This window comes from Chironomus tepperi, unplaced genomic scaffold, assembly GCF_022539635.2.
Source record: "Chironomus tepperi strain 1889 unplaced genomic scaffold, CSIRO-AGI_Ctep_v1 contig_364, whole genome shotgun sequence".
Taxonomy (NCBI): Eukaryota; Metazoa; Arthropoda; class Insecta; order Diptera; family Chironomidae; genus Chironomus; species Chironomus tepperi.
In genome coordinates, this window is record NW_027226486.1 from 4,107,506 (window position 1) to 4,135,463 (window position 27,958).

At 32.4% G+C, this 27,958-nt stretch overlaps 5 protein-coding genes across 7 annotated transcripts; 2 read left to right on the forward strand and 3 right to left on the reverse strand.

The window, feature by feature from the left end:
* Positions 1-90: 90 nt before the first annotated feature.
* On the reverse strand, positions 91-3,524 carry Chro (chromodomain-containing protein chromator). The gene is made up of 7 exons (XM_070646873.1): positions 3,389-3,524; positions 3,197-3,252; positions 2,998-3,128; positions 2,752-2,931; positions 2,461-2,693; positions 621-2,398; positions 91-394 (listed from the first exon to the last, which is right to left on the reverse strand). Exons 2-7 carry the CDS (start codon positions 3,249-3,251, stop codon positions 297-299), a joined length of 2,475 nt encoding a protein of 824 aa, XP_070502974.1. The 5' UTR covers position 3,252; positions 3,389-3,524; the 3' UTR covers positions 91-296.
* An 88-nt stretch (positions 3,525-3,612) lies between these two features.
* Yif1 (Yip1d-interacting factor 1) lies at positions 3,613-5,105 on the reverse strand. The gene is made up of 4 exons (XM_070646909.1): positions 4,957-5,105; positions 4,271-4,864; positions 3,945-4,207; positions 3,613-3,885 (listed from the first exon to the last, which is right to left on the reverse strand). Exons 1-4 carry the CDS (start codon positions 4,982-4,984, stop codon positions 3,691-3,693), a joined length of 1,080 nt encoding a protein of 359 aa, XP_070503010.1. The 5' UTR covers positions 4,985-5,105; the 3' UTR covers positions 3,613-3,690.
* A 262-nt stretch (positions 5,106-5,367) lies between these two features.
* Positions 5,368-7,475, forward strand: LOC139095523 (protein abrupt-like). 2 transcript variants are annotated; one of them, XM_070646900.1, is made up of 5 exons: positions 5,368-5,544; positions 5,879-6,546; positions 6,608-6,676; positions 6,758-6,893; positions 6,966-7,475. In XM_070646900.1, exons 1-5 carry the CDS (start codon positions 5,489-5,491, stop codon positions 7,231-7,233), a joined length of 1,197 nt encoding a protein of 398 aa, XP_070503001.1. In that variant the 5' UTR covers positions 5,368-5,488; the 3' UTR covers positions 7,234-7,475. The 2 variants fall into 2 exon arrangements, with proteins under 2 accessions (XP_070503001.1, XP_070503002.1); XM_070646901.1 differs by having other exon boundaries at positions 6,758-6,890.
* Positions 7,476-8,290: 815 nt separating this feature from the next.
* On the forward strand, positions 8,291-25,505 carry LOC139095544 (uncharacterized). Its single transcript, XM_070646929.1, has 24 exons — positions 8,291-8,492; positions 9,269-9,720; positions 10,742-10,977; positions 11,047-11,189; positions 12,219-12,288; positions 13,851-13,895; positions 13,974-14,006; positions 14,092-14,112; positions 14,206-14,268; positions 15,036-15,090; positions 15,177-15,202; positions 16,249-16,302; positions 16,377-16,457; positions 16,519-16,683; positions 16,767-16,880; positions 18,182-18,362; positions 19,289-19,404; positions 19,516-19,651; positions 20,671-20,783; positions 21,387-21,610; positions 22,863-22,959; positions 23,134-23,339; positions 23,500-23,508; positions 24,053-25,505. Exons 2-24 carry the CDS (start codon positions 9,440-9,442, stop codon positions 24,371-24,373), a joined length of 2,790 nt encoding a protein of 929 aa, XP_070503030.1. The 5' UTR covers positions 8,291-8,492; positions 9,269-9,439; the 3' UTR covers positions 24,374-25,505.
* On the reverse strand, positions 24,456-26,417 carry LOC139095533 (leucine-rich repeat-containing protein 15-like). Of its 2 annotated transcripts, none has more exons than XM_070646918.1 (2): positions 25,191-26,417; positions 24,456-24,794 (listed from the first exon to the last, which is right to left on the reverse strand). In XM_070646918.1, the coding sequence occupies exon 1, from the start codon at positions 26,367-26,369 to the stop codon at positions 25,524-25,526; it is 846 nt and encodes a 281-aa protein (XP_070503019.1). In that variant the 5' UTR covers positions 26,370-26,417; the 3' UTR covers positions 24,456-24,794; positions 25,191-25,523. The 2 variants fall into 2 exon arrangements, with proteins under 2 accessions (XP_070503019.1, XP_070503018.1); XM_070646917.1 differs by having other exon boundaries at positions 24,877-26,417.
* Positions 26,418-27,958: the final 1,541 nt, after the last annotated feature.

Genomic DNA, 27,958 nt, shown 5'->3' on the forward strand with positions numbered 1-27,958 from the left:
AAAAATTATTATATCAAATATTGTGAATTAATTAATTAAAAAAATTTCAATTAATTTCTTTACTTTTATTATGTTTCATGTATTTTTTTAAAGTTTTTTATTACATTTTCCGAGAAATTTTATCAATAGTTCTTCATATTTTCTCTTACTTAATATGAAATAATAAAAGGATATTTAAAAACTAAAGTCTAGTTGAAAGAAAAAAGTGATTTGAAAATAGAAAAAAAATGTCCAGAAAAAAATCCTTAATCATAAAGCCATATATAGGTGTGTTTGGATGTTGTAAATAAATTTTACTACTGTTGTAGATTTAATGATTGAAATTGCTCTGATGATAATTCTGTGACCATAAGATTGCCGTCAGGAAGCATCAACACGACCTTTCTTGTTCCACCTTTAAAAGAAAAATAATTCAAATTAGTTCAAATTTTTTAAAAATTTAACGGAAAAATCAAATTTGAATTCGCCATAAAGTTCAAAATTTTAACGAAAACTTCTAATTTGAATCAGAAAATTCAAAAATTTTAACGAAAAATTCAAATTTGAAGATTTAACCTTAGGATTAAAAATAAATCCAACGATTTAACTAATCCCGAGATCAAAATCACATTCAAGCTTACCAGGTGATGGCTCATCAGCTTGTACGATTTCAGCAGTAATTTGCCCGTCTTGAGAATCTCCGCTTTCAACAGCTACGGATAATGGTTGAGTTGTGGCTTCTTCACTAGCCGATGTCTGTGATCCTTCATCGCCTTCCTTTACAAAGAATTGTTCATCATGCTGTTCAGTCGCCTCTGTCTCTTCGGCATTTGCACCCTCTTCTGTCACATCCGCTGTTTGAATCCCTGGAACATTAGCTAATAAATCTTGATCAGCAGACAAAAGTACGCAAGTCTGTTCTCCCTCAGCATTTGTGGACACTAAAATTGTTTCACCCTTTGCATTCTTTCCAGCAACTTGATACATAGTTCCATCTTCGCCAGTAATAAAGATTGGAGTTCCATCTTCATTCGTTAATATCTGTGTGATTTGATGCTGATCTGCATCACCTTCTTGCTCCTCACCTTGTTCTGTTTCACCTTCAGCTTGACCTAAAACTTTTCCAGTTATTGGACATAATGTGAGCGGTAGCGGTGGACTTTCAGATTCAGTTTCAATCGGTGGTAAATCTTTTGGGAATGGATCTTGAATTCCATCGTCATCTTCTTCCTCTACAGCTACTTTTTTCACAATTCTTTGAGTTACTGGACCTGATTTACGGACAACTTGTGTTGCTGGTCTACGAACAACTGGCGTCGGTGTTTGTTGCTGTTTAGGTAGAACTTGAGTTCTTTGTGGTTGTTGCTGTGCTTGAGGAGTAACTGGAGATTGACTTTTATTCATTGGCGATCGTTGAATGATCTTTTGAGCTAAAGCTTTTTGTTGACTCTGAACTGATTGAACTGTCCTTACGACAGTTCCTGTATTTGCTTTCTGTGCATTTGGAGTGACACCGGGCGATGCTTTTGGAACAACTCGCGTAACAACTGGTGATTTTGTTGCTGCTGGAACTGAATTGGCTGCAACTTGTCCTACACGAACAATTCCACTTTGAATTTGATCTTTTTTCTCAACAATTCGAACTTGTCCCTCACCTGGCTTTTTAGTTGTGACTGTTGGCGATGGAACTGCCTTCTTGAAAACTCCACTCATTTGTTTCTGTCCAGCCATAACGACATCTGGAGATTTTGAGCCAATAACTTTTCGTACAACAGTTGCACCAATTTGCATGTCTTGTCCAGTCGTTTTGACAACACGAACATTACCATTTTGACCTGCAATATCGGTCTTAATCTTCTTAACTGATGTCTGTCCAAGTTGTTGTGCCATTTTCTTTTTCTCCCAACTTGATTCGAGCTCATAATCCTCGTCATCAACATCATCACCATCAATTTCCTCATCAAATTCATCTTCTTCCTCCAATTTCCTCTTTCCTGTTGATGCTTCTGATGCATCATCATGATGCTTATTTCCGCCTGTCCATTGTTTTACTTGATTAATTGCCTTTTGCTTTGATGAACGTTCTGGACGATTTGGCGTTGATATTACGGGAGTTGAAGTTGATATTGGAGTCGATGGAGCAGTTGTAACAACTACTTGTTGAGTCGGTTGCTGTTGAGTTAATTGAGATTTTGCACGCATTTCTTTTTGTTTTGCTAAGAGAACTTCAAAATTATCAATGAGATCCTTGCATGTGTCCAAATGTGATGCTGGTTCCCATGTTTGAGGCTTTGACTCCCACTTGACTAAATATTCATTCTCACGTTTACGTGGATTCATCCTCTTTGCCATAATTTTATCGATTGATGCTTTCTCAATTACACCGGAAACTGGATCTGTTCTGTTTATCAATCGTTGTCTATATAGATAAAACGAAATTAGTGACTGTAAAAAATGTTGTGGGTAGTATAAGGAACTTACGTCTTTGGTGATATAACAATTTTCTCTTGAACGGAGCCATCATCTGCACGACGAATGACTTTTTGCTCAGTAACAATAACGTTTGGACTAGATCTAGCAGGCGTAACTGCGGCTGGCAAAACACGCTTGACAACCTGACTAACAGGTGATGGACGTGCATTCATGAGTGGCTTCTCAGGCGTCAATGTTTTTGTTATTTTTACAGGAGTTTCCTGTAAAGTTCCATTTCCAAACTGGATAATAGAAAAATTCGTTAATTAAGGATAATTTTCGAATAAAGGAAGTAGGTACCTTCTCAAAAGATTGAATAGTCCCACCGGCAACAAGCCAAGACTGTCGAATGCTCTCGTCCAACGACATCCATTGCTCATATAACTTCCAGGGCTGATCTTCATTTGAATTTTCTTGATTCTGATGGAATTGTGTTTGCTTCCATAGAAGATATGCCCACATTTTGGGTCTAGTTTCCCTCTAGAAAATTTTTGGAGAGTTATGATTAAGAGTATAAACAAATCAAAACATTAAGGAAGTACATACACAATCATTGAAAGCAGAAGTTCTTTTACAGTTATTAGCTTTATGCTGCTTAAAGAGGTCAATAAAATGAAAGACATTATGACACTTTCCACAAACGAGGATGTCTGATTGAGCCATTTCCTTTTGTGCTTCTGTAAATTAGATATAATTACTTGGCGTTAGTTTGATATGTTATTTATGTTAGCATCATTTGACTTACTTGCTATTAAATCAGGATTCTTGCCAATTTCTGACGGTTCAATCTTTTTCATCATGCTACAAGCAAACAATTAATATAATATAATTTAATATTTTCTAGCAATTTTGATTTATATTTGAAAATTTTCGTTAAGCGTCTATTTCGTACGCGCGTAAACTGTTTATTTCTCTTTCTCTTATTTCTATATTATACCTCTCTCTATTTTCACTGTAAATGTTGTATCGCGATCCTTAAGATATAAATTATGCTATAATAGATTATGTTTATCAATAATTAATAAACTTTTTAATGTTTTTTACAAAAAATCTCTGAAATTAAATATGAGAAATTGCTGTACTAAAAATGGCGAATAACTACGTAGTTTTGAAATTTTTTTGACCGTTATTTTTAACCAGCATAAAATGAGCATGAATTCATTGTTTATTAAAATAATCATATGTTATTTAACTTTATTTTAATTTATTTGAAAGCTACAAAATAGTACCAAATCTCAATCATTTTAAATGCTTCGTTAACATGAATGGTAGGAAGAATTGTAGGATTGCGAACATAAATAGGAAATACAATTTTCTTTTTCGTCCCAAAGTATGATCGAAGCTTTGCGGCTGTTGACTATATGGATCATAGTTTGGTGCTTGCGCGGCACTTGAAACAGGCTCAGACAAAACTTTTGCTTTTAATGTTCGTAACTGTAAGAATTAAAAGGATATTTCAATGATTGCTATGATTAAATTAATTAATTATTTACCAAAAAGAAAGCTAATGTAGATCCGCAGTAAATTAAGGCAATCCAATAACCGGTCGTCGAAAATAAAATAGTAGCACATAAAATAGCAACAATACTTGCATACTTATAGCCAGAAAATGCAACCAGATCTAATGTTCTCAAAGTCGTTTGGATATTTGTGACATAAAGTGTGATTGTATAAATAATTAATTCAAATATGTTGTAAGCCAATGCACTAGATGCTTGAATTCCTAATTGTTCCGGCGAAAATCTATCCTGTAAACCTGTAAATGCATAAATTTGCTATTAATTCTATGTAAAGCCATAAAAAGGAATGAGTCACTTGCCTAAAATGAAACCAGCGAGTACAATGTAAGTGATATAGCCCATCGTCGGGATGTAAAGATCCGGTGAGTTCAAGTCATATCGTGGCTGAACTGCAGTCTCTTGATCGAACTTTAGAGACCAATCTTTCTGGGCAAATGGAAAGAATAAGAGCCTTAACTTATTCATCACATATTTATTGTCAACCGCAAAATAATATTTGAGTTTAGTGACGGACACATATTTCTCTAGTTCCTTATTAACTAGCTCTTTTCCTTGATCAGCTAATTTTTGACCATACTGCAAGGCCATATCCTGCATAATTGGTTGCTGAAACATGTTAAAGCCTATCTGATTTGGATTAATTTGAGGCTGATTTGGATCATATGGCGATGATGCATATTGTGGATTATAATTGGGTGCTTGCGGTGATTGCATGTAATTCGATGGGCTTGTATTCGGTGTATAGTAATTATTAGGCGATTGAACCGTTGGATTATTATCATAATTTGCTGATAAATTTGGTGCTGGAATAGGATTATATGGTGCTGGTTGTTGAGCTACTCCACCTAATGCATTGACATCACTCACTCGTTTCGCCTTCTTGGCTGGTCCAGCTTAATTGATAATTGTGGATGAAAAAAAAATTCGTCAGATTTTACATTTTTCTTGTGCAATTAATTTGCAAGTGTTTTTGTGAGGAACTTACAACTTCTTGATGTCGGATTGTAACTCATTCTGTACAATATCACTGAAACTACTTGTGAGAGCCTAAATTCCTTGTAAAATGTCCTGTATTATGCTTATTTTAAGGATGAAATTTTTTTGATGATTTGGTCAAACAAGTAGGTAAGTCATCACTAGACATCCTCGTCTGGAGCACTAAGCGCATCTCGATACTTCCTTCTTAAATAAATTTTAGAGTTTGTACGGTGTTGCGCATGGGATGAAATGCTTGACATGCAGCTGAACGGCTCATTAATTGTGCAAACTGAAGATAAATGCTATGACAGTCGGACAAAATAAAAACAAAGACAAAGTGCACATTAAAAAATTTGCTAAAAATAAAAATAAATTCGTATTTTAATGCCCCAGTTTTTAGTACGACTTTAGTACAGTCACAAGAAGTGCTGAAGTTCAAAAATCGCTTAAAAAAGTAATAATAGAAGAAAAATCGAAAAAATTAAATTAAGCTCAATTTAATTATTTAATCGGAAAGTTTAGGTATCATAGTAATAGCTATGGCAGGTAGCGAGCTATTTTACTTGAAATGGAACAATTTCACAAAGAATGTTAGGTAAAAATGACACTAATGAGATATCAATTAAATTTTAGTACTGCTAATGATTTGTATGTAGGCACAAAAAAATATCCATTAAAAACATCAAATTAGCCACGAAGAAGGCTTCATGAAATGATTGTACCTCATGAAAATTCGCTACGAGTTATGCAATGCATTTGTGTGCCTTGCAAATGACGCCGTCCGCAATCATTTTGAGTCATTAACTTTTTTTTCTGTTCATTCTGTGATTAATGTCCTTTTATTTATTATGTGTATGAAAGTTTATTATTTTTTGTTGAAATCTTATCAGTGAAATTATCTAATTATTATATGAATAATTCTTTTTTAGGCGAATGAGAGATGAAGAAGACTTGGTTGACATTACATTTGCTTGTGAAGGAAAGAAATTGGGTGCTCATAAGCTGGTTTTATACAGTTGCTCACCGTACTTTAAAGAATTATTGAAAGATAACAAATCGTCACATCCAATATTTTTCTTTCATGACATCTCCTTTGATATATTGAAGGCTATACTTGAGTACATGTATTTAGGGGAAGTACATATAACGAATGAAAATTTAAAGGACTTTATACGAGTAGCGGAAGCACTACAAATTCGTGGACTTAGTAAAGATACAGCCACAACAGAAGAGGATGAAGAATTTATACGAAAACGAGCAAGTGAAGAGCATCATTTACAGTCATATACACACGGCAAGAAACTTAAAATCATGAATGAGGCATTAACTGCTGCACTTAATGATGATGATGATATGGAAAATGATGATATGCAATCAATTCGCGCTCAACAGCAACAACATAATACGAGGAAAGAGAATGCACATAATGTTCAACCAAAAACAGAATCACTTGAGTTCTTGGAGGACGTACAGAATATACAGGCACAACAAGCAATGGTCAAACAACCTCAGAATATTACTTACATGAGTATGGATAGTTTTTCCGCAAAGGCTAATACTGTAAACCCAACACATCAACAGCAACATGGACAGTCTCGTGAGTTTTGTGCTTTATGTTGTTTCAAATTATTTTTAATTGAGTACGGTGTGTTTTTCAGAATTCATTCAGGCTGGCACAAGTCAATCACATCATCAACAGCCAGCACATCCTGTGGAATACAAATCAGGTATGTTATTAATCCTGAGATTAAAATGTGGATTTAATTTTAATCCTGAGATTTAAATTAAATTCTTTGAATATTCAACAGAGGACGAAATATGGGTTGAGAAGGCAATAGACATTGCATCAAATTCAGGCCAACAATCAGACGACACATCACCGAAAAGCACGAAAAGTTCAAAAAATAATGCTGCATATAAAGCCAACTGCTTAACTCCGAGGTTGTTGTTTGCATTTATCTCTATTAATTCCATAAGTACATGTAAATATTCATCATATCCTTTTATACTCAACAGATCATGTCCTGTATGTGCACGAGTCTATTCAAACGTTTCAAATCTACGACAACATATGAGGCTAATCCATAATCCACAAGCCGTAGTCTGTCCAATATGTCAAAAACACTTTAATAGCGATTTGTATCTTAAGAGGCATTATGCATCAATTCATTCATTAAATACATCAAATGCATCGGAAACTGATGAGAAGCCAAGTACAAATCCAGCAAATAATACCGGAAGTACCAATTGGAGTTATAATGACCCATCAATTCTTCAACAATAAGGATATAAATTATACATATTAAAATACCTCCAAATGTTTTGCCATTTAAGATTTTTTGTAGTATATTAGAGAATATTCGTTTTTTAATTAATACATTATTTAAAGAGTATTCTTATCCATCGTAACTACTTAGCAATGAGTAACAAAGGATGAAAAAAAAAAACATATTTAAGATTATGATGTAGTTGTTTGTTTTAATAAGAGAACGATAAAAAAATAGAGAGTAAATAATTATAAATGAAGCTGTGGATGTTGAGTATTTAATTCTTACTTTTTAGGAGGAGATTGAAGTTCAAAATTACCGGACAAATAGATTTCAAAATTTAAAGTTCAAAAAATATTTAAAATTTGAACTGAAGAAAATATTCAAAATTTGAACTTCAGAAAATATTCAAATTTAGATGTTCAAAAAAATATTCAAAATTTGAACTTCAGAAGAACTTAAAAATTCTAATGTTAGAAGATCGTTAAAATTCAAATTTCAAAAAACCGTTAAATATCGAATTCTTATTTGAACGTTAAAAATTGCTATCGTAACACAGCTTTGTTATTAAGGAACCATTCATCGATTCTATGGAAAAGGATAATATTAGGGATAAGCAGCTCAACCGTAATCATCCCTTTCATTAATAAATATTTTTGCCACCCGGAAAATTGTTGTGGTCATCAAAATCTTCAAAGACATCTTATCGGCTATCGATGTTATTTCCTGTAAGTCTCCCAATCTTTCTATAATCAAAATTCACCCATAAGAATATTTGTTGTTAAAGATCAAAGGCATCCGATTATTGTCAATTGCAAAAGCATGGCATTGTCAGGATATTCAAAATTACCACAGATAATAAGGGGATGGAAACACTTGAACATATACGCAGGACATACTCTCGGCAGAAAATTTCACTCTCTTGTCTGAATGATATCAACAGGTTGCATGTTTATCAACAAAACTCGTGACTTTTCTTTACTTTTCTCTCTCGAATTTTCTCGGAGTAAAATTCATGAGATAAAGGAACAAAAATATTAATGCATGAGTTAGTCGAGTATCGTATTTCAAACGGAAAGGACGAAAAAATTATTTTAGCGAAAGATTTTTCATGAAATAATAGTGAGACATGAAGGAATTCACAGGAAATTAACAGTTCAGAACAGAAAGCACGTGCTGGATAAAAAAAATGCACAGATTCGAAAAAGTGAGGATAAATATGTGATTCGGAAGTGTGTACTGAATGTGAATAAACATAGAATTGAAATAAATTATGGTAAACACCATGAACAAATAGAAATATTTACATAAGATCCATGCAACATTAATATCGTCATTACGATTTTGTGGATTACAACTTTTTTTTTTATCATTCGGATTTTTTGTGGAAATAATTTGTTTGCTTATTTACTTGAAAGCTTTTATCTGGAAGCTTGACCGATTAATTTTTTATGGATTTACATTTTTTATTTTGTGAATTTTTAAATTTTAACGACTTTTTGAGTTTTGAAATATGTTTGATTTTTGAAGTTCAAAATTTTTAAATTTTTCAAGTTCAAAATTGAACGAATATTTGAAATTCAAAATTTAACGAATTTTTGAATTTCAAAATCTAACAGATCTTGAGGTTCAAAATTCGATGAACTTTCAAATTCAAAAATTTAACCAACTTTAAAGTTCAAAATTCAATAAACTTCAATTTTTTGAATTTTTCGAGTAACTTTTGCATAATTTTTAAACATAAAAGAACGTTAAATTTATTATCATTTAAAAAAGAAAGTACCTGTCATAAAAGCATACAAAAACAGCGTTAATCCACTCATCAGTTAATTCTATAACTTTTTAACAGTCCACTGAATTAATTGAATTGCAAAAAAATCGGATGTAATAATTTTTCAGACGTAAAAAGCATAACAACTGATGATGTTGAGTTAATATCCACAGATTATGCTTAAAACATAAATTTCTCAACATTTACAAAAATAAAAAATCTTTTTTTTTGTGTTTCTCTTCCTTTCTGAAATTAATAACTTTGCGGCTTGTGCTTAAAAGGAAGGCATGAAAAAAATAAATTGCGTACAATAAAAAAAAGTGAACCAAAAAATTGTGCAAAATAAAAAAATGGAAATGAAATGTAAAATTTGTGATAATTATCAGCATAAAGGAACAAATGAAAAATAATAATTTTAATTCAGCTTTTGTTGGCAAATAATCGGTAGAAAGATGAAATTGCCAACGGATAAAATTAATAAATCAGAATTGTACATGCATGCAGCGATTAAGTGCAATGAATGTTGTGACTTGAAAGCAAAATTTTCGATAAGAAACATTAATTTACTGTTTGGTGCATTGTATATGATTATTTTTATCACATCATATTACACAATTAATTATGTACATTATGTTATTGATCAAAAGAGCTTTGAGTTTCAATCTAATTGTGAGAAAATCATCAACAAAGAGATTATCAGGAATCGGATTATGATAAAAAATTATCAGAATGGGTGAGTCCAAAATTTTCAATTATCTATGGCTTGATAGCTGGATTATGAATTATATTATCATGCATAATTAACCAACTTACCCCGTTTCTATTTTCACTTGGAAAAATCCACATTAAAAAATCATTAGTCATTGAATCTTTTGAAATATTTTTTGTTGATGTAAATATTACAAAAAAGTGCTGTAAGCGAAATTACTTTCATCTATAGAAAGAATTTGAATTGAAAGTTTGTGGAATGTTCAAGTCACTATTAGCTTTAAAACCTTTTTTTAAGTATCTTAAGAATTCAGCGAAGATTATTTGAATTTAAAATGTAAACAAAATTTGAATTTTTACGCGAAAAAGCCTTCTTAGATTAGATAAGAAATTCTTTAATAATTCCTAATTAAACAGTTAATAGTCATCCTTAGATACTTCCAAGAAGTAACAATATTTTGGATATTTAATATTCCTTCCTAATTTTAGTCCTTTAGAACACTTTTTTCTCGCTAACGTTCATTTGAGATTTGAATAATATTTATCATACATAGTTCAAAACCCCTTTTAATACAATATTTAGTCTGTATTTGAATTTCGATGAATAAACATCAATTGTGAACAAATAAATCCATTTAAAAGTCACTTATAGAACTACAATTATCACAATTCACAACTTACTTCGCAGTTCAATTGAGATCCATGGCCATCACAATAACAAGACAATAGATTAAAAAATTACAAAAAATTATGAATTCATAAAAAAATCTTCAATTTTCCAAGGTAAACATCCGTAAATTAATCCATTTTCCAAGTTGAAATAGCTCTGTTGAGAGTTAAGGATCCATTCATTCTAAATTCCTTCATATTCTTCATTGAACAAAGCTTGAAAAAGAATGTAAATATCTCTCAAATGGATGTGAAAAACATTTCAAAAAAGCAAACTGTGCGTAAGCAATTAATCATTGATTATAACAAAATTTTGATGACAAATGCAGAAAAGAATGTCTAAACAAATGAAAATGAATTTATTTGAAAATTTACAGACATTACGAAACAAAGCTGCCTTCAGATTTTTATAATCGTAACAATAATCAACAACAGAATGTACAAAATGAGAGGAAAAACATGAAAATTCATGATACAATTGCCCATAACAATTATTTAAATGACCATTCGCAAAATTTATATCCACAAAAGCGATTAAAACGTGATGCTGATAATTTATTCAAGGATAATGATCTATTTTCGAATTATGATAATAATGACAACCAAAATGATGGTAAGCATTTACATCAGACGCGTTAATTGAATTGTTCAGTAATACCACCCATCAAAATTAATATTTCAGAGCCTGTAGTTGAAGCTGAATTTTTCGATCCAAAATATCGAGGTGAATTGGAACTGCGTGATGCTGAGATGGTGCGAAAAACTGGAAAAGCGTCTGCGAATGGTGATGAATGGGTCTGGCTGACTCAATATTGTAGAATACCGGTACATATATACTGTCAAAGTTCTTCTTTTATGAAATATAACATTACTCAAAGCATTCCATATGATAAGTTATTCATTCAGAAAAAAAAACTCATTTTAAAATGACTTCGTTGCTATAACTCATGCATGATTACTTACTATCTCAGTGGTGCTTAGACTGTTTTGGAGTAAATAGCTTGAAGAACCAATAAATTTGCTGATAAAAACTCTTTTTTGGAAAGTGAAATTTTCTCAAAAAACTGACAAAAAGCTTAAATCCTTAGCTTTAATTTTTGACAACGAATCTTAGAATTTTGAATGAAACTAAGCTTTTTGATTAAGATTTTGAACTTTTTGACTGAAATGTCGACGTTTTCAAAAAAAGTTTTTTGACCAAAAAATAGAGCTTTTGACCGAATCATGGAGCTTTTTGAACAAAAACGTAGTTTTAATGATGAAACCCTGAGTTTTTTAAACGATTTTTAAATGAAAAAGTAGCTTTTGAAAACTTTTTGACCCAAACAGCTTTTTGAATAAATATTTAAAAGAAAGCTTTTTGAATAAAAGCTCAAATTTTTTGAAAGAAATATTAAAATGCTTTTTAAGATTAAAATTCTGAACAAATTTGCACAAGCTCATCACGTCCCAAAGTTCAAGAACTCCTGACAATCTTACTAGTCTTACATGTTTATATATGTAAGAGCATCATGAAAGTTATTATTTGTGTGTTTTGCTTCTTCTTTTAATAATCATACTGCATCACATCATATTTATTTCAATATCTTTTTATAGAAATTTTTATCTTTCATTTACTTTAGCTTTTTTTTTTTTATCATGACATAAAAGAAATGTTTATTTTGTTCCTCACATGCACTACATGAAGCTTTTAATGCACTTCCATGAGGAGAAGATGGGAAATAAAATAGATTTCAATTTTCCCTTGACATAACGCTCGTTGACTTAATGCTTTATATTCATAAATTTTTCCTTTTTATATTCATTAAATTTAATTGTGAGTAAAATTTAATAAATTTTGTCCATTATGTTCAGTATCAGGCAATTACTGGATATTGTAAGGAAGCTAAGAACTACTGTCCTCCTGGTCTGCAGGGTCCGCCAGGTAACTTTTTGTTTTTGGAGCATAAAATTGATTTCATGTGAATTTCCAATTATATGTTATATCCACTTCAGAGTTTATTGATGCTTGAATTGTGGCTTAGACTCGAGTCAAGCATAAAATGTTTTATAACTAATAACTAGAACAGCTTGAATGCAAACAAGTTGTTCGTCTTCAAACAAAAATCATAAAATGCATGCTTTGTTTATATTGCTAGCTGGTCAAATTTATGACAATAATCATAGCTAGTCATGTGAAATTTACTCAACTCTTTAAAGACGTTTGCAGATTAATGTAAATTCAGAACGGCGATTCGATGGCAATTAAGCTTTATTTTCATTCAATAAAATTGATTCCAACTACTCAAAAATCAATTGAAGCTGAAATTATGGCTCATTAAAGTGAATTAAAATTTAACGGCTTTTTAAAATTTAAATGATTTTTTTTTCAACTGAACAATCGTTTTTTTTTAATGAACGTTCAATTGAAAAATTCATTTTTGTAAACAAAAGCCGAAAAAAATTGCAATTATTAAAGAGTTTTAAATCAATACATTCAATTTTATTGACTTTATTCTCATTCATTTAACATTTCTGAAGTCAATTAATTGCCCGAAACACAATAAAATTGCCGCAAGTTATTCATATTTAAAATAAATCTATATCTGCAACTTTGCCGAAAATGAGAAAAAAAAAATCATTTATTTTACTAAGTCAGTGGTGGGCAAGTTTTGTTGTGGTGTGGCACAGCTTGGTGGTAAGTCGAGACCTGAACTATGCAAAGTATAGGGTTCTGAGTGGCGCATATGAAGAAGGCTTTGCTAAAACTCTTTTACTAATATCAAATGGAAGTCGCCTCCGTTTGGCAACCTATATGGACGTCATTTGGCCTCCATTGTTCCATTTGGTATTAGTAAAAGAGGTTTAGCAGAGCCTTAAGAACTCCTTTGTTGGAGCCTTTTCCATTTGTGTCGCTCGAAGGTTCATGACATTTTTAGAAAATTTTAACGACTCACTAGTGTGCCGCGGCCAGTTTTGCAAAACAGTCATCTGTGATAGGCAAAAAACCATACAATTTCTTGAAAATTTGTATGGTTTTGTAAGAAACCATACAAATTATCAAGAATTTGTAAGGTTTTGCCTGTCACAGGTGCCGCGACACACAGTTTGCCCACCACTGCACCAAATACATCATAAAACTCAAATATCCAGCTTCAATCATGTCTCAACATCAGAACTTTATAGTTTAAATATGAATAACTATAGTAAAATTGCTTAGCTACATTGTCAATTCCTTCAAATTGATCCATAAAATGCCCCCAAGTGAATGATTAAAAATTCCCATGTTAAACTCGCATCGAAACTTTACACTTTGCTGTCATTCATGCACACAGTATAGAATAAGTGCTCACATTCCATTCAGTTTTTCTTTTCAAACTTTTCAATACCAAAAAACTTGAATAAAAACGAGAGAAATTCACATGAAGCTTTTTATAGCCTTGAGAATATCTTAAGAATAACTTGAACATATTCTTGACTTTATACTCAAATATGCATCCGATAAAGGACGAGAAGGAAAACCCGGAACACGTGGACCAAAAGGAGAAATTGGTATGTGAACTGCATTAGACGTCATTAAACTTTTTTTGATAACTTTTTCCTGCATTTGACTGCATTTGACATGTATAGGATTTCCTGGAAATCCTGGCTTAGATGGACGAGGTATGAACAGTACAAATTGTTATTTATTTTTTGAAAAATTAATTTATATCCACTTTTGTGCTATTAATGTTTCCATTTCCCCAAGATGGAATAAATGGAGAACCGGGTAAGTAATAAAGAAAATTTTCTCAAAATCTTTATGAGGAATCGCAACATAAAAAATGCTTTCATTTTACATAAAATCATTACTATTTAATAGGTCTCGATGGAATTCCGGGCCGTGCTGGAGCAGATGGCGTGGATGGATTTCCTGGAAAAGATGGTAAGAAACATGAAGAAGATTCCATAACAGTGTTGGAATTGGATTACAGTAATGGGTTGTCAACGGTATATCGTTGGGAGCAGAGTTGGCAAGACTTTGAAAGACTTGACTCCAAAAGTCCAAAAAGACGCCTATACTGTTTAGGAATCCGGACTCCACTGTCGAGTCACCTCTAATGCAATCCGGACTCCAGTGGAAGCGACTCCACCTTCAAGTCCTGCCCACTCTGATTGGGAGTTCAGTAGTAAGAAGGATACAGAAAATACATAATTTATATATGTCACTTTGTCATATAGTCGAATAACCCGCCACAACCCCCGATAGCTCAGTGGTAGGAGCATGCGACCAGCAAATCGAAGGACGTAGATTCGAGTCTCACTCGGGATTCGTTATACAGAATTATCTTTTATGTCAGATCAACAATCAATGTTGTCCAAACTGTGCCTTGAATCGTATGCCTTGTGCGGTTCCTGTCGAGGCTTACCACCTTGGTGTGCTTACTTACTTACTTTACTGATTGTACAGTTCAATTGTGATCCATGACCACCTCAGATGGCGCATATAGCTGGCTCTATCGTTGGCTTCCGTCTGTCAGTTGCCAATACCAAGTGCAAGTGTTCGACCAGCGAAGTAAGTAAGTAACAATACTGTCTCTTTCGACAGCTTCCAACCAAGGAATGCCATAGCTGCTAAAAAAGTTTGGACAACACTGTTCTCAATATTCAAATTAACAATCTTTATTTACCTTTTGTTTCATATGTGTTTAGGTAAGGACGGCATACCCGGATTAGATGGAAAGAATGGAGCACAAGGACCTCCAGGGTATGAATATCTAAAAAAGTATCACATTATATCCAATTCCTAAACATTTTCATTTATTGTTTACTTTTTTCAAAAAAAAAAAAAAGTTTGCCCGGTCCGCAAGGTATGAGAGGTACGTACCGTCAAAGCATGACTTGAATAATTCAAAGAAAATTAAAAACTTCTCAAAGTGGGGAAAAGAGAAGAAGAAGCAAAAAAAGTAGCAAAAATTCGCAGTCCCTCTTCAAAATTGATTGACATTCAAATTAAGATAGAATTTACACACAAAAAGGTGCCATGTTAAGTCTAAAAAAATGTTTAAATTTTTTGGAGATACTTCAGTAAATCTAAAGCCTTTAAGAAATTTTTGCATTGTTCGAGTTTAGAGTCATTTGCCAAGCCAATAAAATTCCATTAATAATAATGAATAGTTCATATCAAAGCTTATCTCATCAGATGGATTACATTCCAACATCTATGTACAAAGAATTTATGGAGTGCCTGTAAAGTTAAATGAGAAAATTTTGATTGTTTGTCAGTTTGAGTTCCTAATACTATGAATCCAATTAGAAATTTGAAATTTTTAAAACCGTTAAAATTTTGAATTTTTGAAAACCGTTAAAAAATTTGAATTTTTATGAACCGTTAAATATTTGATTGATTTTAAAATCCGTTTAAAGTTTAAAATTTTGTAAACCATAAAAATTCAAATTTTTGAAACCCGTTAGATTTTTTGATAACATTGAAAATTTGAATTTTTGAAAACCGTTAAGATTTTAGAATTCTTGAAAGTCGTTAAAAATTCAAATTTTAAAAAATCGTTGAAATTTGTGAAACCGTTAACATTTTGAATTTTTGAAAATCGTTAAAAATTCAAATTTTTGAAAACCGTTAAAAATTCAATTGAATTTTTCCAATATAAATCCTACCAAATTTAACGAGTCAATGCACTAGACAGAAGATTATTATCATCTAAAATTCTCGCATAAATAAGACTGTTTATTTTTGAGTCTATATCAAGTCTATATACATTTAGTCCAATTGTTTTAATCTTCTTATGAGTATGAAGCAGAAGCAGTTGTTGTTTTTCATGTTAGTTGTAATTTGTGCCAAAACAAGCCTCTCTAATACGAAAATATTATTATTCTTATTGCTTTATTCGTTGCGTATCCATAAAAGGCATGAAAGGAGAAAAAGGATCAAGGGGTAGGACTGGCAAGCCTGGCAAAGATGGTAATAAATTGACTATTTACGTAAAAAAAAATGTAAACAAGATGCTGTAATCAAGACATTTTGTGCTTTTTTAGGAGTTCCGGGTATAAATACATGGAAAGTTAAGGTTAATGGAACATATTCAGATGAATTGTTGGTTCCACCTTCCATTGCAAGTATGTATATAATAAATTACCTAGTAATTGCTATCAAACAGCTTTAAATTTTGATCAACAGCCGCTGAATATAATTCAAATAAGCCTCGCTCTATTGTCGTACGTGAAGGTGAACATCTGAGACTCCGTTGTGCGGCAAACGGGTATCCACCACCGAATGTCGAGTGGGTTCGTCAAGACGAACGAGCAATATCTTTTGGTGCATGGGAGTTGAGTTCCGTATCAGGTAAAAAGGATATGAAAACATTTTTACGATCTTTTTTTTTTATGTTTATGAAAAATATTTTCATGTCTTTTCATCATAATTAGGACATACATTAAACATAACAAAAGTTAATCGTGTTCATATGGGATTATATAAATGTATTGCTGACAATGGTATACCGCCGACTGCAAATCAGACATATCAGGTTGAGGTTTACTGTAAGTTAATTTATAAATCTTGTAAGGAATTTTATTACTTTTTTTTGGGAATTTGTTGTTGTTGTTATTGAATTCTAAAGAGGAAATGATACACGACATGATGAAAAAAAAGGGACATTTTAAGTACGTGGATGAATAATGAATTTTTCAATGAGTACTCGATGGTTTTTTTTTGGACAAATTTAAAATGTAAATTTTACTTCTAAACTTTTTTTTCATTTCTGTAAGTTTTTATATCCTTAATTTAGTCATTCGCTTGGTAATGAAGTTTGATTTTAAATGTTTTGTGGCAGAGTTGGTTGACTTGAAGAGCAGAATCATAGCTACAAGCAGTTTTTCTTACCTGGATCTCAGAACATCCAAGTAAATCTGTGAATGAAGATCTTCTGAGGCTGATTCTCAATAGGCAACTGCAGATAGATTAACAGTATGGCAATCAATGGCTGCATGCGTGATAAATCGCTCGTATGCTGTCTTTCGTTATAACGTTCATTTGAGATTTGAATAATATTTATTGTACATAGTTGAAGACCCCTTTTCATACAAAAGCTCAGTTTGTTTTAGGAATTCAAAACAATAAAGAGCCAAACGGTAAGATTTCCGGAAGTCTTGGTCACGGCAAATTCTCGAGACCGGAACCTAGAATAACCGGGAAGTCTCGGAAAATTCCGGAAACCGAGACTGAGACCGAGATTACTCGAAAATTTCCGGTCTCGGGCTCATAATCGCAAAATCTTATCAAGCACTAACGAATAAACCAACCAGAAGAATTGGAGGATCACCTGTGTGCCGCGATACATCAATGTATCCTGCCAAAAAATTCTTCAAAATGCCATGAACCTTGTGCGGTTTTGGTCGAGACTTATCACCAAGCTGTACCGCAAAACACAAAAGGTTGCTTTCCTCTAGAACAACCATTCAAAAAGTCTACATACAGCCTTACCAATGTTCATTCCATGCACCTTCAACTCTTCATCTAAATCAACTCTGACCTTAACTCCGGTTTACAAGATAAATCTTTGATTCCCTAAATTAAAACCATTTAATTAGATGTAGGGTGAAAAAAAAATTGTTCAAATACGAGGTAAGCTTTGCTTTCCCTCAATTTAATCCTTTCTGTGACAAATTCGTTTACCTGATGCAGAAGAAAATGGTTAAAGCAAACAAAACTATTCACACATATAGAATCAAAAAGAAGTAGGGAGACAAAATAAATAAAAACTTTTTTATTTGAAGGGTCATTAATTCCGTTCTTACCATTCATACCTAAATGTTTTCTATATCTTCTTTTTTCTCAATAGTTGCACCATTAATTCAAATTAGGAGCCAAACAATTTATGTTGAAAATGATTCAACAGCAACTTTAGAGTGCGAGGTTGAAGCATTTCCAGATCCATTTAGATATTGGGAGAAGCTACCGGAGAATAAACTTTTGGAACAAAATGATGGAAAATACTTTATTGAGACAGTTCACACTGACAGGTAAAGCCGTATATTAATTTTATCAGAGATAGAGTTTTTGGGTATAAAGGAGTGTATTCAGGGGAGGGAGGGATGTCTTGGTATCTGTTCCATTGTCAATTTCTTGAACATAATTGAATTTATGATCATTTAGCTTAGATGTCTAGGGCAGGATACTCAATCGCATTGATTTCTAAGTCATTATACCAAAGGTAACCCTCTTAAAGAAGATACCCTGCTATATATGATCATCTACCTGCCTAAGGGTAATATCGAGCATTGTGCAGTCCATATCATATTGACAACATTCTATGAAATGATTGAGAGATCAGCTGCTGAAGAGAATCGAACCCGCATCCTCACAAAAGAGAGTGTTCCAGATATACGGTCTAACCACTCGGCCACAGAGGTTTCATGTTATCCCTGGCAGATACACCTACATATGTTTCCATACCCCAAATTCCATTTGACTTCAACAACACACCGATTAACCTAATTCAGGATGGTATAGCAGATTGCAATATTTTTTCGTCTTCGGCGGAAACTAAACTTTATTCTATCTAACTTGCCTCGGGTAGGATGGAGTATCATGAGTACGCTCTACATCTAACCCAATGTGGGACAATCTGTATGCCGCGGCAGACTAATGTGCTGCAATTTGTTTTAGAAATGCTTGAGAAATGCCATAAATTGCATCACATGTGCGGTTTCGATCGTGGATTGCCACCAAGATGTGCCGCGTCACATAAAAGGTTGCCTACCCCCGTTCTAACCCCTAAATACATTCCTTCACACTACTCACCTTTATAATATACGTGTGGATACAAATCCCCACTAAAATAAAAATTCAGTGATTTTTATATTGAAAACAATGAAGCAATTGGTTATATATGATATATAAAAAAAAGAGTAAGCACTCTTGATTGTTTGCCATTTATTTCCTGTAGATATAAATCTATAATGAGATTGAATATCACAAAAATACGCTCGCATGATTATGGTGAATATCGCTGTGTCAGTAAAAATGAGATGGGAATAGCAAGAGCTGTGTTCCAAGTACAGGGTAGATAATAACTTTTTTTTACACTTACTTATCGTACACAATTTGTTTTTTTGCAATATTAACGAGATGGAGAAAGTGCGACGTCATGATATATGCCTCTATTGATTTCAGAACGTTATTCGTACATGATACCAAGCAGCTCATCGGATGATACACCACCTATTATGTTTGGTGCTCGACCACCACTTAAGGAATCATTTGAAGATTTATGTCCACCACAAATTTGTCCTGACTGTACGGACGTTAAGTGAGTATATAATTAATTCGTTTGTTTTCGGTGGATTCTGCTTGTTTTGTGATGTGTGGGTAACTCTTGAGATTATCGGATATACTGATGACTCTCGGGATTGGGTAGAGATTATCATTTAATCTGATATTGACCCGGAAAATTTGTTGTGAAAATTAAAAATATTGTTTTTTTCCGACAAGTGCTGTGTCTCGTTATGAGTGGTGAAATTTGATTATCTTTGTGAATATGCTATGAAAGGCAGTAATCGATTTTGAAACAAAGGATGGTAATCGATTGTTGATTGGATTAAGTTTTAATCTGGCGGATTAATTTTAAATCCGATGGGTTAATTTCAATTTTCAAATTTTACAGATTAAATTATATAATTGGCAGGTGGAAGTCGGCGATAGAACCAGCTTTAGGTGGCATCTGAGTTAGGCCATGAATTACAGTTGTTATATACGGCACTTGAAGTAAGTAAGTAATTCTTATTTACTGCCTGCACAGATCAATTGCAATCCATGGTCTCCCTTAGACACCTCCTAAAGCTGGTTCTATTGCTGTCTTCCATCTGCCAATTAACGATTCCAATCTGTAGCTTCTCTCCATGAGATCTTAAACCATGCGGATTAAAATTTAAATCCATCGGATTAATTCTTAAACCCAGCAGTCTCAACTTCCACCCTTGACTTCACATATATTAATTTGGACCGATGCCAGATGAAAAAGGCCAAACATTTCAACAAATTGCAATCATATGCAAACATTCACCCACACCATAAAATCTACAGCACAGTAATCAGCATGTCCGAAAAACATCCCAAAGAATTAATTTGACTAAATTTTCATTGAATTTCCTAATCTTTATTTCACCATAAATTTACGGGGAGTTTAACCTGAAGAGTTATCCATAACAAAACAGAACAGAATATATGTGCGAAATTGTTACAATTCAACAAGCATCCTCACCATCTATAAAACAAGAAAAAAAAGAAAGGAATTAACAAGAAAAAAAATACTGAAACTTTCATTTATAGAGAAACAAAATGTAGGGATACATCTGTATCATTGAACGATCTTTTCGGTGGTAATTTGGAACTTAAACCGAGCGGAAACAAAACTTATATGGGATTGCCAAGTCGTACGTTAGGTAAATTTTTGTGAAGCTTTAATTCCTTTTCTGTTTTTACTTTAACACAGACTTGCGTCATTTCATTTCGAAAAAAATCGAAATTACTTCGAAAATATTCGAAATTGAATGCGAAAATTCAAAAAATATTTTACCGTTGATATGAATGTACAGTTCTTTTCATGAAATTCCATGAATCTAAGACTCAAATTATCATTGATATCATTGCTCATTTGAAAGAAAACAGTTACATGCATCAGAATTTGAATAAATATTGATATTTTGTTTGTAACGTATTTTTTGAATTTAAAAATTTTCAAGGGTCATTTATTTTTTGAAAGTATAGTTTTTATCCCCGTTTTTTTTTTTCATTCAAATAATAACGATCAATATTTGAAATGGCGCTAGTCTGCTTTAACAGCATAAGCATGTAAATGCAGAACTGACATTTATCATAATTTTATATTTTATCGCAACATTTTGTAAAATTTTCATTACATTTAGTAAATTTTCTATTTATGCCTCATTACCCCTTATGCCCAAAAAAACCACATTTTTTGTGTGACTCTCATGTAATGTCCGTACGAAACAATAAACGATGAATTATATCTATCCATTCTGTAGAATGTGTATTGTATGCTGTCGGAAAGCCAGTTTATATTAAATATACAGAACAAAATTATGGCTCATGGCTAAAGGACTCGGCTGCAAAGAATGACGTACAAACCGAAAAGATTTGGTCAACGCGAGAGAATGATGATTTTCAGTTATTTGAATATGCAAATAAAGTTGAGGCCTACCGGAACAATGTACCATCAAAAGTATATCAGCTTCAATTTCCATTTAAGGTAATTCAATTATGGTTTATGTTGAATATTCTATTTTTCGATATAAAACAATATAAAAGAGCTATGTTTAGAATGTTTGGATTGTATAATTGTATTGTTTATTGCCATTTTATACTCTATTGTTGGCCTCCTCTCCGAACAAGTTCTGATAACTTTTTTTTGAAGAGTTTATTCGAGTTTTCCTAAACAAAAAAAGTTTGTCCAACGATAGAAATTTCCCAATTTAATTCTGGTCATGCTTGATTTTTCTACGAATCGATTTTCATTTTTATGTGCCGAAAGTTTGTTTAGAAAAGCAGATGATGTTGAGTCGGCAACTAGAAAGTTTAGATTCAGAAAAATTAAGGCCGATTTACCTAAAAGTTTAAAGATTTTCTCAGTCTTCTGTATTTGAATTCTTAGAAAATGAGATTTGAGAGAAATATGTAGAAAATTACTTGGAATTTAATTTAGCATTCAGAATCTTTGGTTTTTCTTAAAGCTAAGTCACTTAATTGATGATTCTTTATATTCTCGTTATAATACCTCTGGTAATGAATGATATTTACTTAAATTAATTCACTTAAACTGTCTAAAACTTAGAAAAATTTACTATTAGAAAAATATTGTATATTTTGCACATTTTATGTAAACAGAAGGGGAAAAAACTACTTTCGTCAAACTTAACGAAAGATTGTATCAAAGAAAATTCAAATTTAAAAAAGTCGTTAATTGAAAATTGATTGATTTTTGGCCAATTTTGGAAATTATTGGCAAATTGTTTATGAAAAGTGAGAGAATTAGAGTCAGATTTGAGACAGAGTTGATATTTACTGTTTAAAATATGATTCTATACAATTTAAAGATCAATAAATCCTTTAAACTCTCGACAATCAAACCTTCAACGATAAACTCATAAAAGTCATTTAAAGTTGCCGTTGCTCGCAGTTTAGTAACCCCTGACATAAGCTGCATCACACCAAAACCCCAAAAGATTATCAAACACACATTCCGAAACTTTAAACCAATGTAAAAGAATTTAAATGCTTTAAAAAAATTCCTCAAATTCTCAGAAAACTTTTCACCCCAAAAAAAGCATTCAGAACAACAAAAAAAAAAGTTTAAAACCATTTTACATATCCTGTCTGTCTCATCCCGCAAATAAAATATTCTACAATCCAATAACAAGACAAGAAAAAAATTTAAATTATTTCAACCTTTTGTCTTCATTCATGATTCACATTTTTTTTTATCTATTTTGTGTTGTTTACAGGGCAATGCACATGTGATATACAATGGATATTTTTACTATTTCCGACGAGATGAGCCAAAGATTGTGAAATACGATTTAACGATGGATAAACAAGCAGGTGGATATTACCAACAATATTTTATTAATAATATTAATAGATGAGATTTTCCTTATGTTGGGATTTATGTCAATTTATTTTGGTTCTGCCTTACTTCTTTTTTTTGGTTCGGGTAAAAAGTTGATGCGATACATTAATTCATGTATATCCTTACCTATCCATATGTTTACATAGGCATGAAGGAGTTAGATTTTGCGACATCAAATAATACCAACTATTTATATACAACTGACTACAATCTAGTTGATTTTAATGTAGATGAGAATGGATTATGGGTAATCTATTCAACAGCAGATTCAAACAATACGATTGTTTCGATGCTAAATCCTATAACACTCGAAGCGTTGTATAGTCTTAATATCAGTATTAATCATCACAAGGTAAAGCTATATAAAAAAAACTTTTTTTTTGTTCATACTATTCATAGGAGTCAACATAAGATAAAAATCGATTTTTTGTTCTGTGTTTGCTTCCTTTCATTTTCTTCTACATTCTATGCTGCACTTACTTTTTTCATCACTTTTACGGTCCCGTATACAGGTTGGCGAGGTACGTAGCTTAAAGCAATTTACGTTGTTTTGTCCAGAGTTGTAAAACTGGCATTTGGCATAGGCAAAAACCGTACAAATTTTTCTTAAAAAACCATACAAATTATTAAGAAATTGTACGGTTTTGTTGCAAAACAAGCACTTTTTACAGGGATAACCGTACAATTTCTCTTACAAAACCATACAAATTATCAAGAAATTGTACGGTTTTGTTGAGAAACAGCACTTGTCACAGGGAAAACCGTACAATTCCTAAATAATTTGTATTGTTTTCTTACTAAACCATACAAACTGTACGGTTTTGCCCTTCAATTGCTGTTTTTGTCACATATAAAAACCGTACAATTTCTTGACATTTTGTATGGTTTTGTAAGAAAAATTGAAAATTGTACGGTTTTTGCCTATGTCAGATGCCATTTCTGCAACTCTGCTTTGTTTTGTCTTCACCTTCTTGTTTTGTTAGTTGCCGTGATGCAATCTATTTAACAAGGATGTGATGTGAAGCAGTAAAAAAGAGTAAATTATTTTGTATGCTATTTTTACAGATGTTTATAACATGTGGAGTTTTATACGCAATTGATTCAGCAACGGATAAAAATACAAAAATACGTTTTGCACTGGATTTATACACATTGAAGCTACTCGACGTAACATTAAGTTTCACAAATCCATTTAAAAAAACAACAACGCTCGGTTACAATCATAAAAATAAAGAATTGTATGCGTTAGACAAAGGAAATCAACTACTATATCCGATACGATATCATGAGATGAATCATACGACAAGTCGTAGCGATGAATCTGTAAATACACATCAACAAGCGAATTATGATATGAACTCTTACAATCGAGGAAATTTGAATTAGTGTTGTAGATATTTACGTCCTATTATAAGCATCATCTTGTTTAATATTCGCAAATGCTTTCATATATCAAAGTCATTAACCATTTAAGTCTCACAATTCTTTTATTATTTAGTTCTTTTTTATTCAGCATAAATTTATTAAATTTTAAATTGCGTAAATTATTACAAAAAAGTGAATGACAGAGTTGGTGTGATGGGTGGTAAAGGGGTGAGCGACATCTGAGCAACATGATGCAGTGGCAGAACATCTTGATGCTGTTGTTGTCAACATGGTGATTTAGTGGTGTCCTGGCAACTAAATTGTACTGCTTGGAGAAGTTGAGGGTTCAGTATAATATCATCCAGGGGTTGGGCATTCTAATGCAGTGGTAGGCAACGTTCCTTGTGACATCACAATCCTTGGTGGTAAGCCACGACTGAAACTGCATAAGATATGTAGTTCATGTCATTTGGTGGGATCTTAGTGTTTTCGTAAGCACACTAATGCATTGGTGGGCAACCTACCTTGTGTCATGGAACATTTTGGTGGAAAGACATGACAGTAACTGCATATGGTAGTTAGTGCTGTTGTGGGCAACCTGTGTGCCCTGGCATTGGGTAACCGTATGCCCTGTTCGATTTCTGTCGAGGCTTATCATCTAGATGTGCCGTGACACAAAAGCTTGCAAACAACTGCATAAGTGTGCCGCGACACACAAGTTGTCTAACATTATATTAGAGTGCCGCGACAAACAAGTTACTCAACACTTTATTAGTGTGCCGCGACACATAGGTTGTCCACCACTGCATTAGTGTACCGAGGCTCACATGTTGCTCACCACTGTCCTAATGTTATATGAATTTACGTATCTAGTGCAATATTGTTCTGTCAACATTCTTTTTGTGACGCACTTGAAGGTTATATCGTCACACTGATGTGGCGCGATGCGAAGATTGAGAGCAACATGTCGAATCCTTGCAATAAGCTTCCCAAATGGATATTCTCCACCCAAACACCAACTCTGTTCAACAAAATGTAATCTTGTAGTTTGTAGTGACTGTATGTATGTATATAGTATATAGAAATTTTACAAAACTGATGGTAGATTTAATAATAAAAAAAAAGTATTGAGAGGAATATGCAGAACCGACACGAACGAAATTATAAAGTTTTATTCTTTAGCTGGATACTTTTCGAAGCAACTTTTCAGATCTCTATTAATTTTTTCTTGAAAATCATCCTCGTCAATTCTGACATCAATGTCATTGCATTCGTTGCCATGTAACTCAATATTGAATAAGTTATCCATGTTACTGAATGCTTGTGGATGTATTGCCTTTAATTTATTATCATAAAGTAAAATTTCACGAAGTTGACGATTTGACTGAAATAATTCCAAATCAATTGATTGAAGTTGATTACCAGACAGTGATAAAATTTGTAAACTGATGAGTGGACTAAATGTATTCATATGAATTGCTGCAATTTTATTATCCGACAAGTATAAATCTTCTAAATGGCTGAGGTTGATGAACGTTTTCGGATCAATTGTACTGATTTGATTCTTACGGAAACTCAATATCAGTAAGCCTTTCGTATATTCGAATGTATTGGCATCAAACTTTGGTATTTGATTGTTATTTGCAAGTATAACTTTTAATTCGGTCGCATGCGGTAATTCAGGAAATGTCCTCAATCCAACACCATTTACACTCAAATATTCCAAATTGGGAAATTTACGGAACACTTGATTTGGAATGTGGGATATATTTGATGATATAAATTCAACAAATTTTACACCCAAATCTCGTCTTCCTTTTGATGGATGTGTACCAGTTATTGTGAATTTTTCATCTTTATGTAAAATTGCATTTTTTATCTTGCATGAGTAAACATTACCCAACATTGAATTTGATTCATTTATGAATTCACATTTTCCTTCTCGTCCTGGAACATGACCACAATTCACGACATAACAGCCAACTGTTACAATTATAAAAATAAACTTTAAAGCCATTTTTTGTGTGTGTGCCTTATTTGCCTTATGAATGTTGAGACAATACTGAACTGCTTGTTCTCGACTTTTTTTCGTTAAAACAACAGTTTTTGACGGAATTAAAGTAATTTTCCTATTAAAGTCAGTTAAATCTCATGTATTTTTCGCATCTCGTTATCCAATGTCTATTCTATATATACATAAAGGTTTATTTTTAAAACAGAATAAGTATTTTAAGATAATAACAAGATACAATTTACGAGAATTTCTCATTTGAATGATTTAATATGATTCTGTTGTTTTTATATTTTCCCACCCGTATTTAGCGCGATTTTTGAATAAAATGAAAACTTTCCACACTTTGTCCGTCTGTCTGCCGCAAGGTTTTTCCTCCAGTTTAAACTTTTTGATGCAGTATTTTGTGTTTCAGCTTACTGAGACGACTGCCGAAATACCAAATTGATTGGTGCCCCGGAAGGTTAATTAAATTAACTTTTTTCAAAAATCATTTTCTAATTAATTTCAAATTTAAGCTTAATAATTTTCTTACGTTTTACGTACGTATTTTATACGTAGCCCTTCAAAAGATGACGAGATCTCAGCAACCAGACATCGTAGAGAGCTCTGGTTTAAAGCATTAGCTCCGTGCCATCAAGTTACTGGTTTATCGATTGATTGTGTAGCTTAAAAAACGATTAAATGCTTTAATTAATGATTTTTATGTTAAATATGAAAAAAAAAACACGTGGTTTTCACCCTTTGAAATTTTGAATTTTCTTCGACCGTTTATTTTCAAAATAATTTTAACTGTTGATTTTCAATAATTTTTCATACAAAATTTAAGTGCTTTTAGTTGTTTGAAATTTTGAATTTTTTCTGACCGTTAATTTTCAAAATAAATTTAACCGTTATTTTTCATACAATTTTCAGCTCATTTTCAAATGCTTACTTATTTGAATTTTACTTTTTACCAACCAAATTCTGATCCTTTGTCAAAAAATGCGCTTAAGTCACTCAATCAATTACACGAGGACTTTTAACATTTCTTTATGATTTATTCATGCGTTATTTTTACAAAATATGATCTTCATAAGTCGTAAGTCATGAGAAAATTGAGAAAAATTTTTCTTCTTTTTTGGATGCTCTGAAAGTTCGATAAACTTAAAAGATATTATTTTTTAGTGCCGAACGTAAAAAAATATATCATAAAGTACATGTGAATTTATAATACCATAAGCTATAAATGGGTGTGCATGTAGTTATTGTGAATTTTTGTGGAAGGTAGAGGTTTCCTTAAAAATATGAAAGCTGGATTGGAGAAGCTTAATTCTAGCCAAATGTTAAGTATATATTATTTCGAGATATTTCCTGATACAGCACTTAGAGGCATGTATCAAAAATGCCTATTTAAATAATCCACCCTGTAGGAAAACAATAAGTAAGGTCAAGAACCGATCAGGTGCATAGACAATGTTAGTATTATGGCGACATTAAACTCAGCCCACATTCATGCATTCGAATGTTTCTGAGATTATCATGAACAAAGAAAGAAACATAAGGTTAGGTCGTTTAGTCAGAATTTGGAATTTGGACGTTCGCAAATGATGTCT

Coding starts and splice junctions, on each gene's coding strand:
- Chro (XM_070646873.1), bottom strand. CDS start 3,251: ATGATGAAAAAGATTGAACCGTCAGAAATTGGCAAGAATCCTGATTTA. Junction 3,129..3,196: donor GAATCCTGATTTAATAGCAA/GTAAGTCAAATG, acceptor TCTAATTTACAG/AAGCACAAAAGGAAATGGCT. Junction 2,694..2,751: donor CTATTCAATCTTTTGAGAAG/GTACCTACTTCC, acceptor TCTATTATCCAG/TTTGGAAATGGAACTTTACA.
- Yif1 (XM_070646909.1), bottom strand. CDS start 4,984: ATGAGTTACAATCCGACATCAAGAAGTT. Junction 4,865..4,956: donor CAATCCGACATCAAGAAGTT/GTAAGTTCCTCA, acceptor TTATCAATTAAG/CTGGACCAGCCAAGAAGGCG. Junction 4,208..4,270: donor ACTCGCTGGTTTCATTTTAG/GCAAGTGACTCA, acceptor ATGCATTTACAG/GTTTACAGGATAGATTTTCG.
- LOC139095523 (XM_070646900.1), top strand. CDS start 5,489: ATGGCAGGTAGCGAGCTATTTTACTTGAAATGGAACAATTTCACAAAG. Junction 5,545..5,878: donor AATTTCACAAAGAATGTTAG/GTAAAAATGACA, acceptor ATTCTTTTTTAG/GCGAATGAGAGATGAAGAAG. Junction 6,894..6,965: donor AACTGCTTAACTCCGAGGTT/GTTGTTTGCATT, acceptor TATACTCAACAG/ATCATGTCCTGTATGTGCAC.
- LOC139095544 (XM_070646929.1), top strand. CDS start 9,440: ATGAAATTGCCAACGGATAAAATTAATAAATCAGAATTGTACATGCAT. Junction 14,269..15,035: donor TGGATTTCCTGGAAAAGATG/GTAAGAAACATG, acceptor ATATGTGTTTAG/GTAAGGACGGCATACCCGGA. Junction 20,784..21,386: donor ATTGCCAAGTCGTACGTTAG/GTAAATTTTTGT, acceptor TCCATTCTGTAG/AATGTGTATTGTATGCTGTC.
- LOC139095533 (XM_070646918.1), bottom strand. CDS start 26,369: ATGGCTTTAAAGTTTATTTTTATAATTGTAACAGTTGGCTGTTATGTC.